Source organism: Nerophis ophidion, linkage group LG22 (genome assembly GCF_033978795.1).
Source record: "Nerophis ophidion isolate RoL-2023_Sa linkage group LG22, RoL_Noph_v1.0, whole genome shotgun sequence".
Lineage (NCBI taxonomy): Eukaryota > Metazoa > Chordata > Actinopteri > Syngnathiformes > Syngnathidae > Nerophis > Nerophis ophidion.
Window position 1 is genome coordinate 43,738,695 of NC_084632.1, and position 18,816 is coordinate 43,757,510.

The 18,816-nt window shown below is 40.9% G+C and overlaps 1 protein-coding gene across 3 annotated transcripts in view; it reads left to right on the forward strand.

The window, feature by feature from the left end:
* Positions 1 to 10,521, forward strand: part of LOC133540903 (cystathionine gamma-lyase-like) — a 34,667-nt gene extending 24,146 nt beyond the window's left edge. The window contains exons 9-13 of one of the 3 annotated variants that reach the window (XR_009803756.1): positions 4,894 to 5,015; positions 6,556 to 6,608; positions 6,863 to 7,001; positions 9,815 to 9,900; positions 9,983 to 10,521. Coding sequence is in view for 2 of the 3 variants with exons in the window: in XM_061883968.1 (XP_061739952.1) it covers positions 4,894 to 5,015; positions 6,556 to 6,608; positions 6,863 to 7,001; positions 9,815 to 9,832 (332 nt within the window). In the remaining variant the exon portion in view is untranslated. Of the gene's footprint in view, positions 1 to 4,893; positions 5,016 to 6,555; positions 6,609 to 6,862; positions 7,002 to 9,814 lie in introns of all 3 variants that reach the window. The other 2 variants (XM_061883968.1, XM_061883967.1) reach the window with 2 other exon arrangements.
* The last annotated feature ends 8,295 nt before the right edge of the window (positions 10,522 to 18,816 follow it).

Below are 18,816 nucleotides of genomic sequence, written 5' to 3' on the forward strand. Positions count from 1 at the left end.
GGTATTTAATTCATCTATCCTGGTACAACTTTACTCTTGCAATCCTTTCTTTTTATCTACAGCACGGTATTTAATTCATCTATCCTGGTACAACAACAACAACTCTTGCTATCCTTTCTTTTTATCTACAGTACGGTATTTAATTCATCTATCCTGGTACAACAACAACTTTACTCTTGCTATCCTTTCTTTTTATCTACAGCACGGTATTTAATTCATCTATCCTGGTACAACTTTACTCTTGCAATCCTTTCTTTTTATCTACAGCACGGTATTTAATTCATCTATCCTGGTACAACTTTACTCTTGCAATCCTTTCTTTTTATCTACAGCACGGTATTTAATTCATCTATCCTGGTACAACTTTACTCTTGCAATCCTTTCTTTTTATCTACAGTACGGTATTTAATTCATCTATCCTGGTACAACTTTACTCTTGCAATCCTTTCTTTTTATCTACAGTACGGTATTTAATTCATCTATCCTGGTACAACAACAACTTTACTCTTGCTATCCTTTCTTTTTATCTACAGCACGGTATTTAATTCATCTATCCTGGTACAACTTTACTCTTGCAATCCTTTCTTTTTATCTACAGCACGGTATTTAATTCATCTATCCTGGTACAACTTTACTCTTGCAATCCTTTCTTTTTATCTACAGCACGGTATTTAATTCATCTATCCTGGTACAACTTTACTCTTGCAATCCTTTCTTTTTATCTACAGTACGGTATTTAATTCATCTATCCTGGTACAACTTTACTCTTGCAATCCTTTCTTTTTATCTACAGTACGGTATTTAATTCATCTATCCTGGTACAACAACAACTTTACTCTTGCTATCCTTTCTTTTTATCTACAGTACGGTATTTAATTCATCTATCCTGGTACAACTTTACTCTTGCTATCCTTTCTTTTTATCTACAGTACGGTATTTAATTCATCTATCCTGGTACAACTTTACTCTTGCAATCCTTTCTTTTTATCTACAGCACGGTATTTAATTCATCTATCCTGGTACAACAACAACTTTACTCTTGCTATCCTTTCTTTTTATCTACAGTACGGTATTTAATTCATCTATCCTGGTACAACAACAACTTTACTCTTGCTATTCTTTCTTTTTATCTACAGTACGGTATTTATTTCATCTATCTTGGTACAACAACAACTTTACTCTTGCTATTCTTTCTTTTTATCTACAGTACGGTATTTATTTCATCTATCCTGGTACAACAACAACTTTACTCTTGCTATCCTTTCTTTTTATCTACAGTACGGTATTTAATTCATCTATCTTGGTAGAATAGTACCTCTGTTTCAGCAAATCATTTTTCTGTACAGTACGGTATTTAATTCATCTATCCTGGTAGAACAGTACCTCTGTTTTAGCAATTCATTATTTTTGTGTACAGCACGGTATTTAATTCATCTATCCTGGTACAACAACAACTTTACTCTTGCTATCCTTTCTTTTTATCTACAGTACGGTATTTAATTCATCTATCCTGGTACAACTTTACTCTTGCTATCCTTTCTTTTTATCTACAGCACGGTATTTAATTCATCTATCCTGGTACAACAACAACTTTACTCTTGCTATCCTTTCTTTTTATCTACAGTACGGTATTTAATTCATCTATCCTGGTACAACTTTACTCTTGCAATCCTTTCTTTTTATCTACAGCACGGTATTTAATTCATCTATCCTGGTACAACAACAACTTTACTCTTGCTATCCTTTCTTTTTATCTACAGCACGGTATTTAATTCATCTATCCTGGTACAACAACAACTTTACTCTTGCAATCCTTTCTTTTTATCTACAGTACGGTATTTAATTAATCTATCCTGGTACAACAACAACTTTACTCTTGCTATTCTTTCTTTTTATCTACAGTACGGTATTTATTTCATCTATCTTGGTACAACAACAACTTTACTTTTGCTATCCTTTCTTTTTATCTACAGTACGGTATTTAATTCATCTATCTTGGTAGAATAGTACCTCTGTTTCAGCAAATCATTATTTTTCTGTACAGTACGGTATTTAATTCATCTATCCTGGTACAACAACAACTTTACTCTTGCTATTCTTTCTTTTTATCTACAGTACGGTATTTAATTAATCTATCCTGGTACAACAACAACTTTACTCTTGCTATTCTTTCTTTTTATCTACAGTACGGTATTTATTTCATCTATCTTGGTAGAATACTACCTCTGTTTCAGCAAATCATTATTTTTCTGTACAGTACGGTATTTAATTCATCTATCCTGGTACAACAACAACTTTACTCTTGCTATTCTTTCTTTTTATCTACAGTACGGTATTTAATTCATCTATCCTGGTACAACAACAACTTTACTCTTGCTATTCTTTCTTTTTATCTACAGTACGGTATTTATTTCATCTATCTTGGTACAACAACAACTTTACTCTTGCTATCCTTTCTTTTTATCTACAGTACGGTATTTAATTCATCTATCTTGGTAGAATAGTACCTCTGTTTCAGCAAATCATTATTTTTCTGTACAGTACGGTATTTAATTCATCTATCCTGGTACAACAACAACTTTACTCTTGCTATTCTTTCTTTTTATCTACAGTACGGTATTTAATTAATCTATCCTGGTACAACAACAACTTTACTCTTGCTATTCTTTCTTTTTATCTACAGTACGGTATTTATTTCATCTATCTTGGTAGAATACTACCTCTGTTTCAGCAAATCATTATTTTTCTGTACAGTACGGTATTTAATTCATCTATCCTGGTACAACAACAACTTTACTCTTGCTATTCTTTCTTTTTATCTACAGTACGGTATTTAATTCATCTATCCTGGTACAACAACAACTTTACTCTTGCTATTCTTTCTTTTTATCTACAGTACGGTATTTATTTCATCTATCTTGGTACAACAACAACTTTACTCTTGCTATCCTTTCTTTTTATCTACAGTACGGTATTTAATTCATCTATCTTGGTAGAATAGTACCTCTGTTTCAGCAAATCATTATTTTTCTGTACAGTACGGTATTTAATTCATCTATCCTGGTACAACAACAACTTTACTCTTGCTATTCTTTCTTTTTATCTACAGTACGGTATTTATTTCATCTATCCTGGTACAACAACAACTTTACTCTTGCTATCCTTTCTTTTTATCTACAGTACGGTATTTAATTCATCTATCTTGGTAGAATAGTACCTCTGTTTTAGCAAATCATTTTTCTGTACAGTACGGTATTTAATTCATCTATCCTGGTAGAACAGTACCTCTGTTTTAGCAATTCATTATTTTTGTGTACAGTACGGTATTTGATTCATCTGTCCTGGTATTGTTGCGATCAATTAATTTTGTGTACAGTACGGTATTTATTTATTCTATCCTGGTTGGAAGAATAACATTACTGTAGCAAGTAATTATTTTTGTGTACAGTACGGTATTTATGGCATCTGTCCTGGTAAAAGAAATAACTGTAGTGTAGCAATTAATTCCTTTTCTGTACAGTACGGTGTTTAATTAATCTATCCTGGTGAAAGAATAACATCACTGTCGGAGGTAATTATTTTTGTGTACAGTACGGTATTTAATTCATCTGTCCTGGTAGAAGAATACCTCTGTTTTAGCAATTCATTATTTTTCTGTACAGTACGGTATTTAATTCATCTATCCTGGTAGAACAGTACCTCTGTTTTAGCAATTCATTATTTTTGTGTACAGTACGGTATTTAATTCATCTGTCCTGGTAGAAGAATAACTTTATTGTTGCGATCAATTATTTTTGTGTACAGTACGGTATTTATTTAATCTATCCTGGTGGAAGAATAACATCACTGTAGCAAGTAATTATTTTTGTGTACAGTACGGTATTTATGGCATCTGTCCTGGTAGAAGAAATAACTGTAGTGTAGCAATTAATTACTTTTCTGTACAGTACGGTGTTTAATTAATCTATCCTGGTGAAAGAATAACATTACTGTCAGACGTAATTATTTTTGTGTACAGTACGGTATTTAACTCATCTGTCCTGGTTGAAGAATTCCTCTGTTTTAGCAATTCATTATTTTTGTGTACAGTACGGTATTTAATTCATCTGTCCTGGCAGAAGAATAACTTTATTGTTGCGATCAATTATTTTTGTGTACAGTACGGTATTTATTTAATCTATCCTGGTGGAAGAATAACATTCCTGTAGCAAGTAATTATTTTTGTGTACAGTACGGTATTTATGGCATCTGTCCTGGTAAAAGAAATAACTGTAGTGTAGCAATTTATTCCTTCTCTGTACAGTACGGTGTTTAATTATTCGATCCTGGTGAAAGAATAACATTACTGTCAGACGTAATTATTTTTGTGTACAGTACGGTATTTAAATCATCTGTCCTGGTAGAACAGTACCTCTGTCTTAGCAATTCATTATTTTTCTGTACAGTACGGTATTTAATTCATCTATCCTGTTGGAAGAATAACATTACTGTAGCAAGTAATTATTTTTGTGTACAGTACGGTATTTATGGCATCTGTCCTGGGAGAAGAAATAACTGTAGTGTAGCAATTAATTCCTTTTCTGTACAGTACGGTGTTTAATTAATCTATCCTGGTGAAAGAATAACATCACTGTCGGAGGTAATTATTTTTGTGTACAGTACGGTATTTAATTCATCTGTCCTGGTAGAACAATACCTCTGTTTTAGCAATTCATTATTTTTCTGTACAGTACGGTATTTAATTCATCTGTCCTGGTGGAAGAATAACATTACTGTAGCAAGTAATTATTTTTGTTTATACTGCCACTGTAAAGGTGAAGAGTATTTATTATCCTGTACTGCTGGTGTCTCATGTTCATGTGTTCATGATGACTCCGTTTGGACGTGTCCCAGGTCTGCCGTCTCACCCTCAGTATGAAGTGGTGAAGAGACAGTGCACAGGATGTCCGGGCATGATCACCTTCTACATCAAGGGCGACCTCAAACATGCCGAGACCTTCCTCAGTGGGCTCAAAGTACGTCAACCCTTTTTTATTACCTCAATGTATAAATATCACTAATATCTTGTTTGGGCGGCCTATTAGCACCAATGTTACTTGGTGCTAATAGGCAACTGTTTTTAGAATTATTTTATATTTTTCGAAATGGGACGTAGTGACTGTAGGTCAGGGGCCGGGAACCTTTTTGGCTGAGAGAGCCATAGAAGCCAAATATTTTTAAAAGTATTTCCGTGAGAGCCATATATATATGTATATATATATATATATATATATATATATATTTTAACACTGAATACAACTATATGCGTGCATTTTTAAGAAAGAACACATTTTTTAGAGTATATTGAGTCTCTTATTCTTTTTAATGACATTGTTATTCTGAGGCTAACCAACAATAAATAAAACACCTCTTACCATTAATGCGACTTCTTGAACAGGTGCGGTAGAAACCGGATGGATGGATGGATGAAAATGCATGAGAATGTTTTATATTTTGAACGTTATTTTTGACACTGTGATTTCCAGCGGAATTATTCATTACTTATCGTGTTAAGCAATGTCAGCTAAGATTTATTTGACAGCCAGATGCAGTCATCAAAAGAGCCACATCTGGCTCTAGAGCCATAAGTTCCCTACCCCTGTTCTAGGTATTGTGTTTGGAATTTAGTGATCCTGGAAAAAAGGGAGCCAAACACACAAACTGTACAGCAGAGTTTTAAAGCTAAATGTGTCGAAATAAATGTCACATTTTTCAACCCATTTCAAAAGATTCCTCTTAGTCAGGACAAAATACCCAAGTTGGTTGAAGAACTTGAAAAATTCCGGGTTTTCCCGAAAGTCCGTAATACCGTTTTTCAATTAAAAAAACTGTTACTACTTGACGGATTTAAACAATTCCAAAACCAACCAATTCAGCTGATTCAGGACATTCATGCATTTTCCCCAAATTTCCAGGAAGTTCCCATTGAAATGAATGGGACATTTTTCCAAGTTGCGCAATTCCCACATTTTGGACGGTGTGGCGCAGTGGGCGAGTGGCCGTGCGCAACCCGAGGGTCCCTGGTTCAATCCCCACTTAGTACCAATTCTCGCCATGTCCGTTGTGTCCTTGAGCAAGACACTTCACCCTTGCTCCTGATGGGTGCTGGTTAGTGCCTTGCATGGCAGCTCCCTCCATCAGTGTGTGAATGTGGAAGTAGTGTCAAAGCGCTTTGAGTACCTTGAAGGTAGAAAAGCGCTATGCAAGTACAACCCATTTATCATTTATTCCCAGCTACTCAAAGCATTCCAACATCAACACATTCCACTTTTCCTGGACATTCGAACCAAGTTCCGATTTTCCTGGAAATTCAAACTCTTCAACAGTCAAACTATTCCAACATGCAAACTATTCTTACATTCAGACTACATTCTGTCAGCATTCACGCACCATTCCTTCTGGAACTACCTCATCTCCTTACATAAGATTTTACATTGGATTTACTTTAGTAACTTTATCATCTTTAAAAAAATTACTGATACATTTCTGATTGTCTTTTTTTTTTATTTTTGGAAGATGTTTGCAGTGGCTGAGAGTCTTGGTGGCTACGAAAGTTTAGCAGAACACCCGTGAGTATTCTTGCCACAAAGTACACATTTAATAGTATTATTATTAGTATGGAAAGGATGTTGCCACCAGAGGGCAGCAAAGATTAAAAAAAGAATGTATTTTTCTCTTTAAGTGGCTTGTTTTGTTGCCAAACTTTGGATTGAGATCATTAAGTCACCATTTATTGTCTTCCCTGGCAAGATGATGTACATGTTACACAACTAATGATAAGAATGGCATGTAAGCGGTCATACGTGATGTACCTTGACTGCAGGGCCATCATGACGCACGCCTCAGTGCCCGAGAAGGAAAGAACTATCCTGGGCATCAGCGACACTCTGATCCGACTCTCTGTGGGCCTGGAGGATGAAGCCGATATCATAGAAGATCTGGATCAAGCACTGAATGCTGCTGTAAGTACTTTGTCAATGATTGCTGCAAGTGTGATGAACGAAGCTGCGATCAAACACGTCTAGGGGAAAAAAACAAAAACAGGTGAATGTTTCCTCAGTCCTGAGAGACTTTGTCCTTATAAAAGTTGACATTGCCAGTGAATGATATTTATGAGGAGACTGTAAAGTACTTCTCACCAGCAATTATGGAAGATGCACATCACTAAAATATTACCATGTTCCGATACAGCCTTTCTGATACCGCAGCTTTGAGTCTGAAATTACTATATATATGTGTGTGTATTGTTTATATATACCGTATATTACCAAATAGTAGCCCGGGCGTTTATTTCACAAAATCATTTTTGGAGACAGGTGTTTAAAAGAAGCTGGCAGTTATTTGCACAAGGCTTTTATTTATTTTTGGCCCAGCCTGCACCAGGTCATTATTTGCTTACAATGGTTACTGTCCAGTATTTTTTTTTTCGTATACAAACTTTAAATATAAAAGGTATTGTAAACATACAAACAAAAAAACAAGACTATCAAAAGACAAGAGATCAACATGGCAGTAGTGCATCAATTGTCAAATAGAATACCAATACTGAAGATAAATAAAGTTTTTAAATAAAGCAGCTTAAAGGGAAAAATACAATTATGGTACCATAAAACCATCAAAACAATAATACTGCAGCAAACGCAACACAAACCCACTCACCATCCTCCTCCTCTTCAATCACAAGTTCATTGAGGAACTGCTGTTTCTCATTGCTCTCCTCCTCCTCCTGAACCACAGCAGCACCCTGCTGTCTAGCCCCCAGTAGCATCTCTCTGCCTGCCTGACATGGCTGTCCCTCCTTGAGGCAGTAAATGACCTGGTCCTCACTCCCATCAGCTGCCACCGTCAGCCCACACACCTTGTAGGATTCCAGAAAGCAACAATCAGCTATGGTTACTGTTTGCAACATACACACACATACACACAGCCAGCCAGCCTACCTTGAATGAGTTGATCAGAGTGTCCCAAATCCAGAGCATCCCGGGATCCCAGGACCCAGTCGACCAGGAGGCGGCGGGACGGGCCTCTCAGGTTCCCTGACTTGGTGTAGGTCTTGTCTTTGTCACCAGCCATCCAGTTACCCTAGTAGTCACAGAGCTGCACTTTGAAAGGACCATTCCACACAACATGGGGGGCCTGCAGGTACTTTGTGCAACCTCCAGATATAACAGCCATTGTAAGGTTGTAGCCCCTTTTGAGCTCTGCCTTCGTGGCCTCGCTGATATGGCATCGGTACGAGTCCCATGCAAGTAGCCTCGGTCCGAAGTGAAATTTCCCCACTGCCCTCTGGAGCCAATCCTTTGTCAGGTCATCATTAAAGCAGCCATTGTTGGAGGAAGCTATGATCACCCCGGGGATGCTCTGCATAGCCTTTACATCCGGGACAGCACCTTTAAACACAAAGTAAGACTTCAGCTTTGTCCCGTCTGCTTGGCTGCAAGAGCCACCGTGACGCCTGCCTTCTCCAGGACGCTGGTTTTGAGGCAGATGGAGTGGGCGCCTCTCTCATTGACCCTACTAAGACCAACCATGTCAAACCAGACGGCTGTTTCATCCATGGCCATGATACTCTTGGGCTGGATTTTCTTGGCCTCTATCTGTTTAGTAGAGAAAACCAGGAAGTTGACAATCTTCTCGACGGGAGCGTCCTTCTGTGCAACAGTTGTTCTCCTCCTGAGGATAAAGTTGTTCCCACGCAGGAATCGATTAAGCCAGCCACTGTTTGCACCAAACACCACCCCGGTGCCCCTTTTGTAACTCACTGTGGCATACAACTCCTTGGCCTTAATGCAGATCATTTGGCGGGACACACGGTGGTTCAGTCCACGAAGGTGATGTATCCACTGACACAAATTAGCATCAAGCTCGTCGCTCACTTTCTTCTTACCGCCGCCAGATAAGCTAGCCTGTTTTCCATCGATTACCGACTGAGATAGTAGTTCTCCCTTTTTTGTTTCCATTTGCGTACACGTTTTGGGTCAACGTTCAACTGCCTGCCCGCTGCCAAATCAGAATTCTGCTCCGAATACTTCACAACCGCTAGCTTGAACTTGAAGTCAAACTTTCTGTTCTTCTTCCCCCTTAAAGTATTCCCGTCCATCAGTTGTGGTGTACCGCTATACTTGGGCTGTTATTAGGAAGAGGCGTTTAATTCACAAAATGGGCTCAGACCCCGGGCGGCTATTGGGACATGGGCGGTTATTTGCCCAAGGGCGTTTCCTTGGTGATATACGGTGTGTGTGTGTGTGTGTGTGTGTGTGTGTGTGTGTGTGTGTGTGTAAGGATGTGTTCATTGTTTGTATATATATGTGTGTATGTATATTGTTTATATGTATGTATGTATGTATATATGTATGTGTGTGTAAGGATGTGTTTATTGTTTGTATACGTGTGTGTGTGTGTGTATATTGTTTATATGTATGTATGTATGTATGTGTGTGTTTAAGGACGTGTATATTGTTTGTATATATATATATATATATATATATATATATATATATATATATATATATATATATATTTGTGTGTGTGTGTGTGTAAAGATGTGTTCGTTGTTTGTATATATATGTGTGTGTTTATATTGTTTATATGTATGTATGTATGTGTGTGTGTAAAAGGATGTGTATATTGTGTATATATTAATGTATGTGTGTCTGCCAACATGAAAATATTCCCAGATCATCAAGTCAATTTTTTTTTAAGATTATTTCATTTGTTTTATTCAACATTAAGTCAAAGTTTTTCAGCTGATGTCATCGTTGACTTTGTCCTCCAGCATCCCAAGAAGAAGTGAAGACCAGTCAGCATGACCATCAACACAAAGACTAGTCAGCGTGTCCAGAAACACAAAGACTAGTCAAAGTGTCCATCAACACAAAGACAAGTCAGCGTGTCCATCAACACAAAGACTAGTTAGTGTCCATCAACACAAAGACAAGTCAGCGTGTCCATCAACACAAAGACTAGTTAGTGTCCATCAACACAAAGACTAGTCAAAGTGTCCATCAACACAAAGACTAGTCAGCGTGTCCATCAACACAAAGACTAGTCAAAGTGTCCATCAACACAAAGACTAGTCAAAGTGTCCATCAACACAAAGACTAGTCAAAGTGTCCATCAACACAAAGACTAGTCAGCGTGTCCATCAACACAAAAGACTAGTCAGCGTGTCCATCAACACAAAAGACTAGTCAGCGTGTCCATCAACACAAAGACCAGTCAGCGTGTCCATCAACACAAAGTTCTTTACAGCAGAAAAATGTCACCACACAGATTGTCATTTTCACCACAACTACACAACTTGTATTTATCTCTCCTGCTTTCCCGGCTGTGCAAACGCAGACAAATGATGGACTAATGTTTTGTAGGGCACAACATGGTGTTAGCATGGTGCTACACACGCTTATTTTGTTTAATTCGTAGCAATAACATCATATTCATGAAAAGAGCATGTATGATAGTTGAATAAATTATGAAAAATTGTGTACGTCTTTTTGTGCACGGCTTGGTGAGACAGTGAAATACTCACTGCTTCATAAATCAATCAATCAGTCAATCTTTACTTATATAGCCCTAAATCACTAGTGTCTCAAAGGGCTGCACAAACCACTACGACATCCTCGGTAGGCCCACATAAGGGCAAGGAAAACTCACACCCAGTGGGACGTCGGTGACAATGATGACTATGAGAACATGATACTGTGAAAGATCAATCCATAATGGATCCAACACAGCAGCGAGAGTCCCGTTCACAGCGGAGCCAGCAGGAAACCATCCCAAGAGGAGGCTGACCAGCAGCGCAGAGATGTCCCCAGCCGATACACAGGCGAGCAGTACATGGCCACCGGATCGGACCGGACTCCCTCCACAAAGGAGAGTGGGACATAGAAGAAAAAGAAAAGAAACGGCAGATCAACTGGTCTGAAAAGGGAGTCTATTTAAAGGCTAGAGCATACAAATGAGTTTTAAGGTGAGACTTAAATGCTTCTACTGAGGTGGCATCTCGAACTGTTACCGGGAGGGCATTCCAGAGTACTGGAGCCCGAACGGAAAAAGCTCTACAGCCCGCAGACTTTTTTTGGGCTTTGGGGATCACTAATAAGCCGGAGTCCTTTGAACGCAGATTTCTTGCCGGGACATATGGTACAATAAAATCGGCAAGATAGGATGGAGCTAGACCGTGTAGTATTTTATACGTAAGTAGTAAAACCTTAAAGTCACATCTTAAGTGCACAGGAAGCCAGTGCAGGTGAGCCAGTATAGGTGTATATGTATGTATATATGTATATAAAGGTATATACACTATAGGTATATATGTATGTATATATGTATATAAAGGTATATACAGTACAGGCGTAATGTGATCAAACTTTCTTGTTCTTGTCAAAAGTCTAGCAGCCGCATTTTGTACCAACTGTAATCTTTTAATGCTAGACATGGGGAGACCCGAAAATAATACGTTACAGTAATCGAGGCGAGACGTAACAAACGCATGGATAATGATCTCAGCGTCTCTAGTGGACAGAATGGAGCGAATTTTAGCGATATTGCGGAGATGAAAGAAGGCCGTTTTAGTAACGCTTTTAATGTGTGCCTCAAAGGAGAGAGTTGGGTCGAAGATAATACCCAGATTCTTTACCGTGTCGCCTTGTTTAATTGTTTGGTTGTCAAATGTTAAAGTTCAATTATTAAATAGAGTTCGGTGTCTAGCAGGACCGATAATCAGCATTTCCGTTTTTTTGGCGTTGAGTTGCAAAAAGTTAGCGGACATCCATTGTTTAATTTAATTAAGACACGCCTCCAGCTGACTACAATCCGGCGTGTTGGTCAGCTTTAGGGGCATGTAGAGTTGGGTGTCATCAGCATAACAGTGAAAGCTAACACCGTATTTGCGTATGATGTCACCTAGCGGCAGCATGTAGATGCTGAAGAGTGCAGGGCCAAGGACCGAACCCTGGGGAACTCCACACGTTACCTTAACGTAGTCCGAGGTCACATTGTTATGGGAGACACACTGCATCTTATCAGTAAGATAAGAGTTAAACCAAGACAGGGCTAAGTCTGACATACCAATTCGTGTTTTGATACGTTCTAATAAAATATTATGATCGACAGTATCGAAAGCAGCGCTAAGATCGAGGAGCAGCAACATATATGACGCATCAGAATCCATCGTTAGCAATAGATCATTAGTCATTTTTGCGAGGGCTGTCTCCGTGGAGTGATTTGCCCTGAAACCGGATTGAAAGGTTTCACATAGATTGTTAGACGCTAAGTGTTCATTTAACTGCTCCGCAACAATTTTTTCGAGGATTTTTGAAATAAAGGGAAGGTGAGACACCGGTCGGTAGTTTACCATGAGGTCAGGATCGAGGTTAGGTCTTTTAAGAAGAGGATGAATAACCGCTTTTTTGAATGCTAGGGGAACAGTGCCCGAGGAAAGTGATAAGTTTATAATATTTAGCACTGATGGACCTAATAATACAAAGAGCTCCTTGATCAGTTTCCCAGGAAGTGGGTCAAGTAAACATGTTGTTTGTTTTATTCCATTTACACGTTGTAACAATTCCTCTAATGTTATTTCCTCAAAACGAGAGAAACTATTTTGGAGGGCAGTATCCGCCGTATATACAATCGTGTCAGTGTTAATAGAACCCCGTTGTAGCTGGGACGCATTGTCTTTAATCTCCTTTCTAATGACTTCAATTTTCTTACTAAAGAATTGCATAAAGTCATCAGCTGAGTGGGTGGAGCTACTGGAAGGAGTCCCTTGTTGGGTTAGCGATGCTACCGTACTAAACAAAAATTTAGGATCGTTTTTATTACGGTGGATGAGATTTGAGTAATAATTAGCTTTAGCTAAGGTAAGCATGCGTTTATAAGTTATTAAACCATCACTAAATGCTTGATGGTGCACCTCAAGTTTAGTCGTGCGCCATTTGCGTTCCAGCTTTCTGCATAATAATTTCTGAGCTCTAGTTTCTTCTGTAAACCACGGGGTGCGCTTTTTTGGAGCCTTTTTTAACTTTAGCGGTGCTATGTTATCAATGGTTTCGCGCAGGGCGTCGTTAAAGTTGTTAGTGAGGTTATCAATAGAGCCCACATACTTTGGGAATGGTGCCATTACCGAGGGCAGTAGGTCAGCAAGAGTTGTCGTTGTGGCCGTATTAATGTTGCGGCTGCTATAGCAGTTATTATTATTATTAGTTTGACGAACATGCGTCTGAACCTCGAATTTTATAAGGTAATGATCGGACAATACTTTAGTATACGGGAGTATCGTAACTTTGGAAGCGGTGATACCCCTGACAAGCACTAGGTCTATCGTATTACCGTTGCGATGCGTGGGTTCATTTATTATTTGTGTGAGACCACAGCTATCAATTACAGTCTGGAGCGCTACGCACGGTGGGTCCGATGGGGTATTCATATGGATATTAAAGTCCCCCATTATGATTATATTATCGGCGTGCGTCACTAGATCAGCAACGAACTCTGAGAATTCATTAATAAAGTCCGAATAGGGCCCTGGGGGGCGGTAGATAACAGCCAGGTGTAGAGGCAGCGGTGTGACAGACCTCATAGTAAGCACCTCAAACGATTTATATTTATTATTTATGTTAGGACTAAGGTTAAAGTTTTCGTTGTATATTAGTGCGACCCCCCCACCCCTTTTAAGCGGACGGGCAATATGCGCACGTGTAAAATTAGGAGGACATGCCTCATTTAGCGCAAAAAAGTCGTTTGGTTTAAGCCAGGTTTTGCTGAGACCGATGACGTTAAGATTGTTGTCTCTGATGATATCATTAACTAACAACGTTTTGGGAGACAATGGTCTTATGTTTAAAAAACCTATATTATAGGTAGTGGGCTGTTTTAGGGAATTTTTGATCAAATTATCCGTAGTAGCAATATTAATAATGTTGTGTTTATTATGCCCAGTGCATTTAGTATAGTTACGACCATATCTAGGAATTGATACGACGGGAATGTTCCGATTGTTTGATTGTTGCTTTGATAAACTGCACGCATCATGGTTAGCCACCTCAGTAACGGGGATTTTCCGATTGTTTGTTTGTTGCTTTGATAAACTGCACGCATCATAGTTAGCCACCTCAGTAACGGGGATTTTCCGATTGTTTGTTTGTTGCTTTGATAAACTGCACGCATCATAGTTAGCCACCTCAGTAACGGGGATTTTCCGATTGTTTGTTTGTTGCTTTGATAAACTGCACGCATCATAGTTAGCCTCCTCAGTAACGGGGATTTTCCGATTGTTTGATTGTTGCTTTGATAAACTGCACGCATCATAGTTAGCCACCTCAGTAAAACACATGTCCAACTCTGAAACACTCAAAGCAGAAAAAACTTGTTCTAATTTAACTGACTCCTTACCCAGACCAGTAGTCTCGCATTTTCCATCTAAATCCGTCTGCGGGATGGAGGAAAGTGGTGTTCTGTGGTGATTAGCCTTCTGCTTTGTTTTTAGCCCCGCTCGACATCCGCGTTTCCGATCACACCGCTGGCGTCTGCTCCGTAGACGGCCCCCGCTGCTACTAGACTCCGCTGCTTCACAGGCCGCTGGATGTAGCCGCCGATGTATCCCCATGCTAGTTAGCACGGTTAGCACGCCCGCGTCTATCAGTCCAAAACGGCCCGATATGTCCATATCCAGAAGTGTCTGGCGGTCGTACGTGATCACGGAGTGACCACGATGTGAGCCAGCCATGAAGTATGCAGAACTGTCCGGCATTTCCGCCAAATGTTCCATCTTTAGCAAGAGCACCGCAGTGTCGCAGCCCGTCCGGGCGCCGCCATCTTGCTAATATGCATATCAAAATATATAATACATACATAATATATATAATATAATAATATATAATACATACATAATATATATAATATAATAATATATAATACATACATAATATATATAATATAATAATATATTATACATACATAATATATATAATATAATAATATATAATACATACATAATATATAATATAATAATATATAATACATACATAATATATATAATATAATAATATATAATACATACATAATATATATAATATAATAATATATAATACATACATAAAGTAAACTCCTGATGCTGGGCTCCACCACACTTAGAATTATTTAATTAATTCAAGCTTGGGGGTCCACCACACTTACATTTATTTAATTAATTCAAGCTTGGGGGTCCACCACATTTACATTTAATAATTGAAGCTTGCTGGCAGTGTCCTAGCTGAAAAGAGAGCGTCCACGGCCCTATAAAACATCAAAAGGTGTTTCTGCCCTTTGCGTTCCCTGAGCACTCAGAAAGACAATAAAAGGCAAAGCATGTTCGTACTGACGTGAATTCATGTTTTGCATTTGGTAAATGTTTATATTCATATTTCAGTTTGAGCACATAATAAGATAAGGCCCCTGAGTTTGATGTTTGCAGGTGGATTGGATCACTTCTTGTAGGAAAGTGGCCCTAATTGTGACTTTGGAATGCAGAAGTGATAGCCCTATCCTTGAGAAGAGACTACATGTAAGTTATGAGTAAAAGCAGCTGTTTTCCAGACACTTACACACAAACATCTCCTTTCCTGCGGGCTGTAGAGCGTTTTCTATTGTGGCTCCAGTACTCTGGAATGTTCAAGAGGTAACAGTTAGAAATGCTACCTCAGTAGAAGCATTTGAGTCCCATCTTAAAACTCATTTGTATACTCTAGCATTTAAATAGACCCCCTTTTAGACCAGTTCATCTGCCGTATTTTTTCTGCTCAGCCCCGCTCCCCACGAAGGAGAGGTCAAAGAATGTGGGGGCACACCCTGGACGAGAAAGTCGGGGCACACCCTGAACAAGGAAGGCGGTGGCACACCTTGGACAAAGTAGGTGGGGGTAGACCCTGGACAAGGAAGGCGGGGGTAGAAACCTGAAAAGGAAGATGGGGTTAGACCCTCGACAAGTAAACATGCTGCAGGACTGCTTGTATCACACATGATATCACACACAAGTAAACATGCTGCAGGACTGCTTGTATCACACATGATATCACACACAAGTAAACATGCTGCAGGACTGCTTGTATCACACATGATATCACACACAATAAGCACTCTGCAGGACTGCTTGTATCACACATGATATCACACACAAGTAAACACGCTGCAGGACTACTTGTATCACACATGATATCACACACAAGTAAGCACTCTGCAGGACTGCTTGTATCACACATGATATCACACACAAGTAAACATGCTGCAGGACTGCTTGTATCACACATGATATCACACACAAGTAAACACGTTGCAGGACTGCTTGTATCACACATGATATCACACACAAGTAAACATGCTGCAGGACTGCTTGTATCACACATGATATCACACACAAGTAAGCACTCTGCAGGACTGCTTGTATCACACATGATATCACACACAAGTAAACATGCTGCAGGACTGCTTGTATCACACATGATATCACACACAAGTAAACACGTTGCAGGACTGCTTGTATCACACATGATATCACACACAAGTAAACATGCTGCAGGACTGCTTGTATCGCACATGATATCACACACAAGTAAACATGCTGCAGGACTGCTTGTATCGCACATGATATCACACACAAGTAAACATATCTGAGACAAGACAGCCAATCAGTGAGTGAGTGAAGAATATTGTAGATGTGGTCGTGTTGGGGGCGGGGTCAGGAGCACTGTCAGTGGTGGATGTATGTGAGACCTCTTCCTCCTCCATGTTGACCACCTTCTCCTCCTCCATTTTGACCACCTCCTCCTCCTCCATGTTGACCACCTCCTCCTACTCCATGTTGACCACCTCCTCCTCCTCCATGTTGACACCTCCTCCTCCATGTGACCACCTCCTCCTCCTCCATGTTGACCACCTCCTCCTCCTACTCCATGTTGACCACCTCCTCCTCCTCCATGTTGACCACCTCCTCCTCCTCCATGTTGACCACCTCCTCCTCCTCCATGTTGACCACCTCCTCCTCCTCCATGTTGACCACCTCCTCCTCCTCCATGTTGACCACCTCCTCCTCCTCCATGTTGACCACCTCCTCCTCCTACTCCATGTTGACCACCTCCTTCTCCTCCATGTTGACCACCTCCTCCTCCATGTTGACCACCTCCTCCTCCTCCATGTTGACCACCTCCTCCTCCTCCATGTTGACCACCTCCTCCTCCTCCATGTTGACCACCTCCTCCTCCTCCATGTTGACCACCTCCTCCTCCTCCATGTTGACCACCTCCTCCTCCATGTTGACCACCTCCTCCTCCATGTTGACCACCTCCTACTCCATGTTGACCACCTCCTCCTCCTCCATGTTGACCACCTCCTCCTCCTCCATGTTGACCACCTCCTCCTCCTCCATGTTGACCACCTCCTCCTCCTCCATGTTGACCACTCCTCCTCCATGTTGACCACCTCCTCCTCCATGTTGACCACCTCCTACTCCATGTTGACCACCTCCTCCTCCTCCATGTTGACCTCCTCCTCCTCCTCCATGTTGACCACCTCCTCCTCCTCCATGTTGACCACCTCCTCCTCCTCCATGTTGACCACCTCCTCCTCCTCCATGTTGACCACCTCCTCCTCCATGTTGACCACCTCCTCCTCCTCCATGTTGACCACCTCCTCCTCCATGTTGACCACCTCCTACTCCATGTTGACCACCTCCTCCTCCTACTCCATGTTGACCACCTCCTCCTCCTACTCCATGTTGACCACCTCCTCCTCCTCCATGTTGACCACCTCCTCCTCCTACTCCATGTTGACCACCTCCTCCTCCTCCATGTTGACCACCTCCTTCTCCTCCATGTTGACCACCTCCTCCTCCTCCATGTTGACCACCTCCTCCTCCATGTTGACCACCTCCTCCTCCTCCATGTTGACAACCTCCTCCTCCATGTTGACCACCTCCTACTCCATGTTGACCACCTCCTCCTCCTACTCCATGTTGACCACCTCCTCCTCCTACTCCATGTTGACCACCTCCTCCTCCTCCATGTTGACCACCTCCTCCTCCTACTCCATGTTGACCACCTCCTCCTCCTCCATATTGACCACCTCCTCCTCCTCCATGTTGACCACCTCCTCCTCCTCCATGTTGACCACCTCCTCCTCCTCCATGTTGACCACCTCCTTCTCCTCCATGTTGACCACCTCCTCCTACTCCATGTTGACCACCTCCTCCTCCATGTTGACCACCTCCTCCTACTCCATGTTGACCACCTCCTCCTCCTCATGTTGACCACCTCCTCCTCCTCCATGTTGACCACCTCCTCCTCCATGTTGACCACCTCCTCCTACTCCATGTTGACCACCTCCTCCTCCTCCATGTTGACCACCTCCTCCTCCATGTTGACCACCTCCTGCTACTCCATGTTGACCACCTCTTCCTCCTCCATGTTGACCACTTCCTCCTCCATGTTGACCACCTCCTCCTCCTCCATGTTGACCACCTCCTCCTCCATGTTGACCACCTCCTCCTCCTCCATGTTGACCACCTCCTCTTCTCCTCCATGTTGACCACCTCCTTCTCCTCCATGTTGACCACCTCCTCCTCCTCCATGTTGACCACCTCCTCCTACTCCATGTTGACCACCTCCTCCTCCATGTTGACCACCTCCTCCTCCATGTTGACCACCTCCTTCTCCTCCATGTTGACCCACCTCCTCCTCCTCCATATTGACCACCTCCTCCTACTCCATGTTGACCACTTCCTCCTCCATGTTGACCACCTCCTCC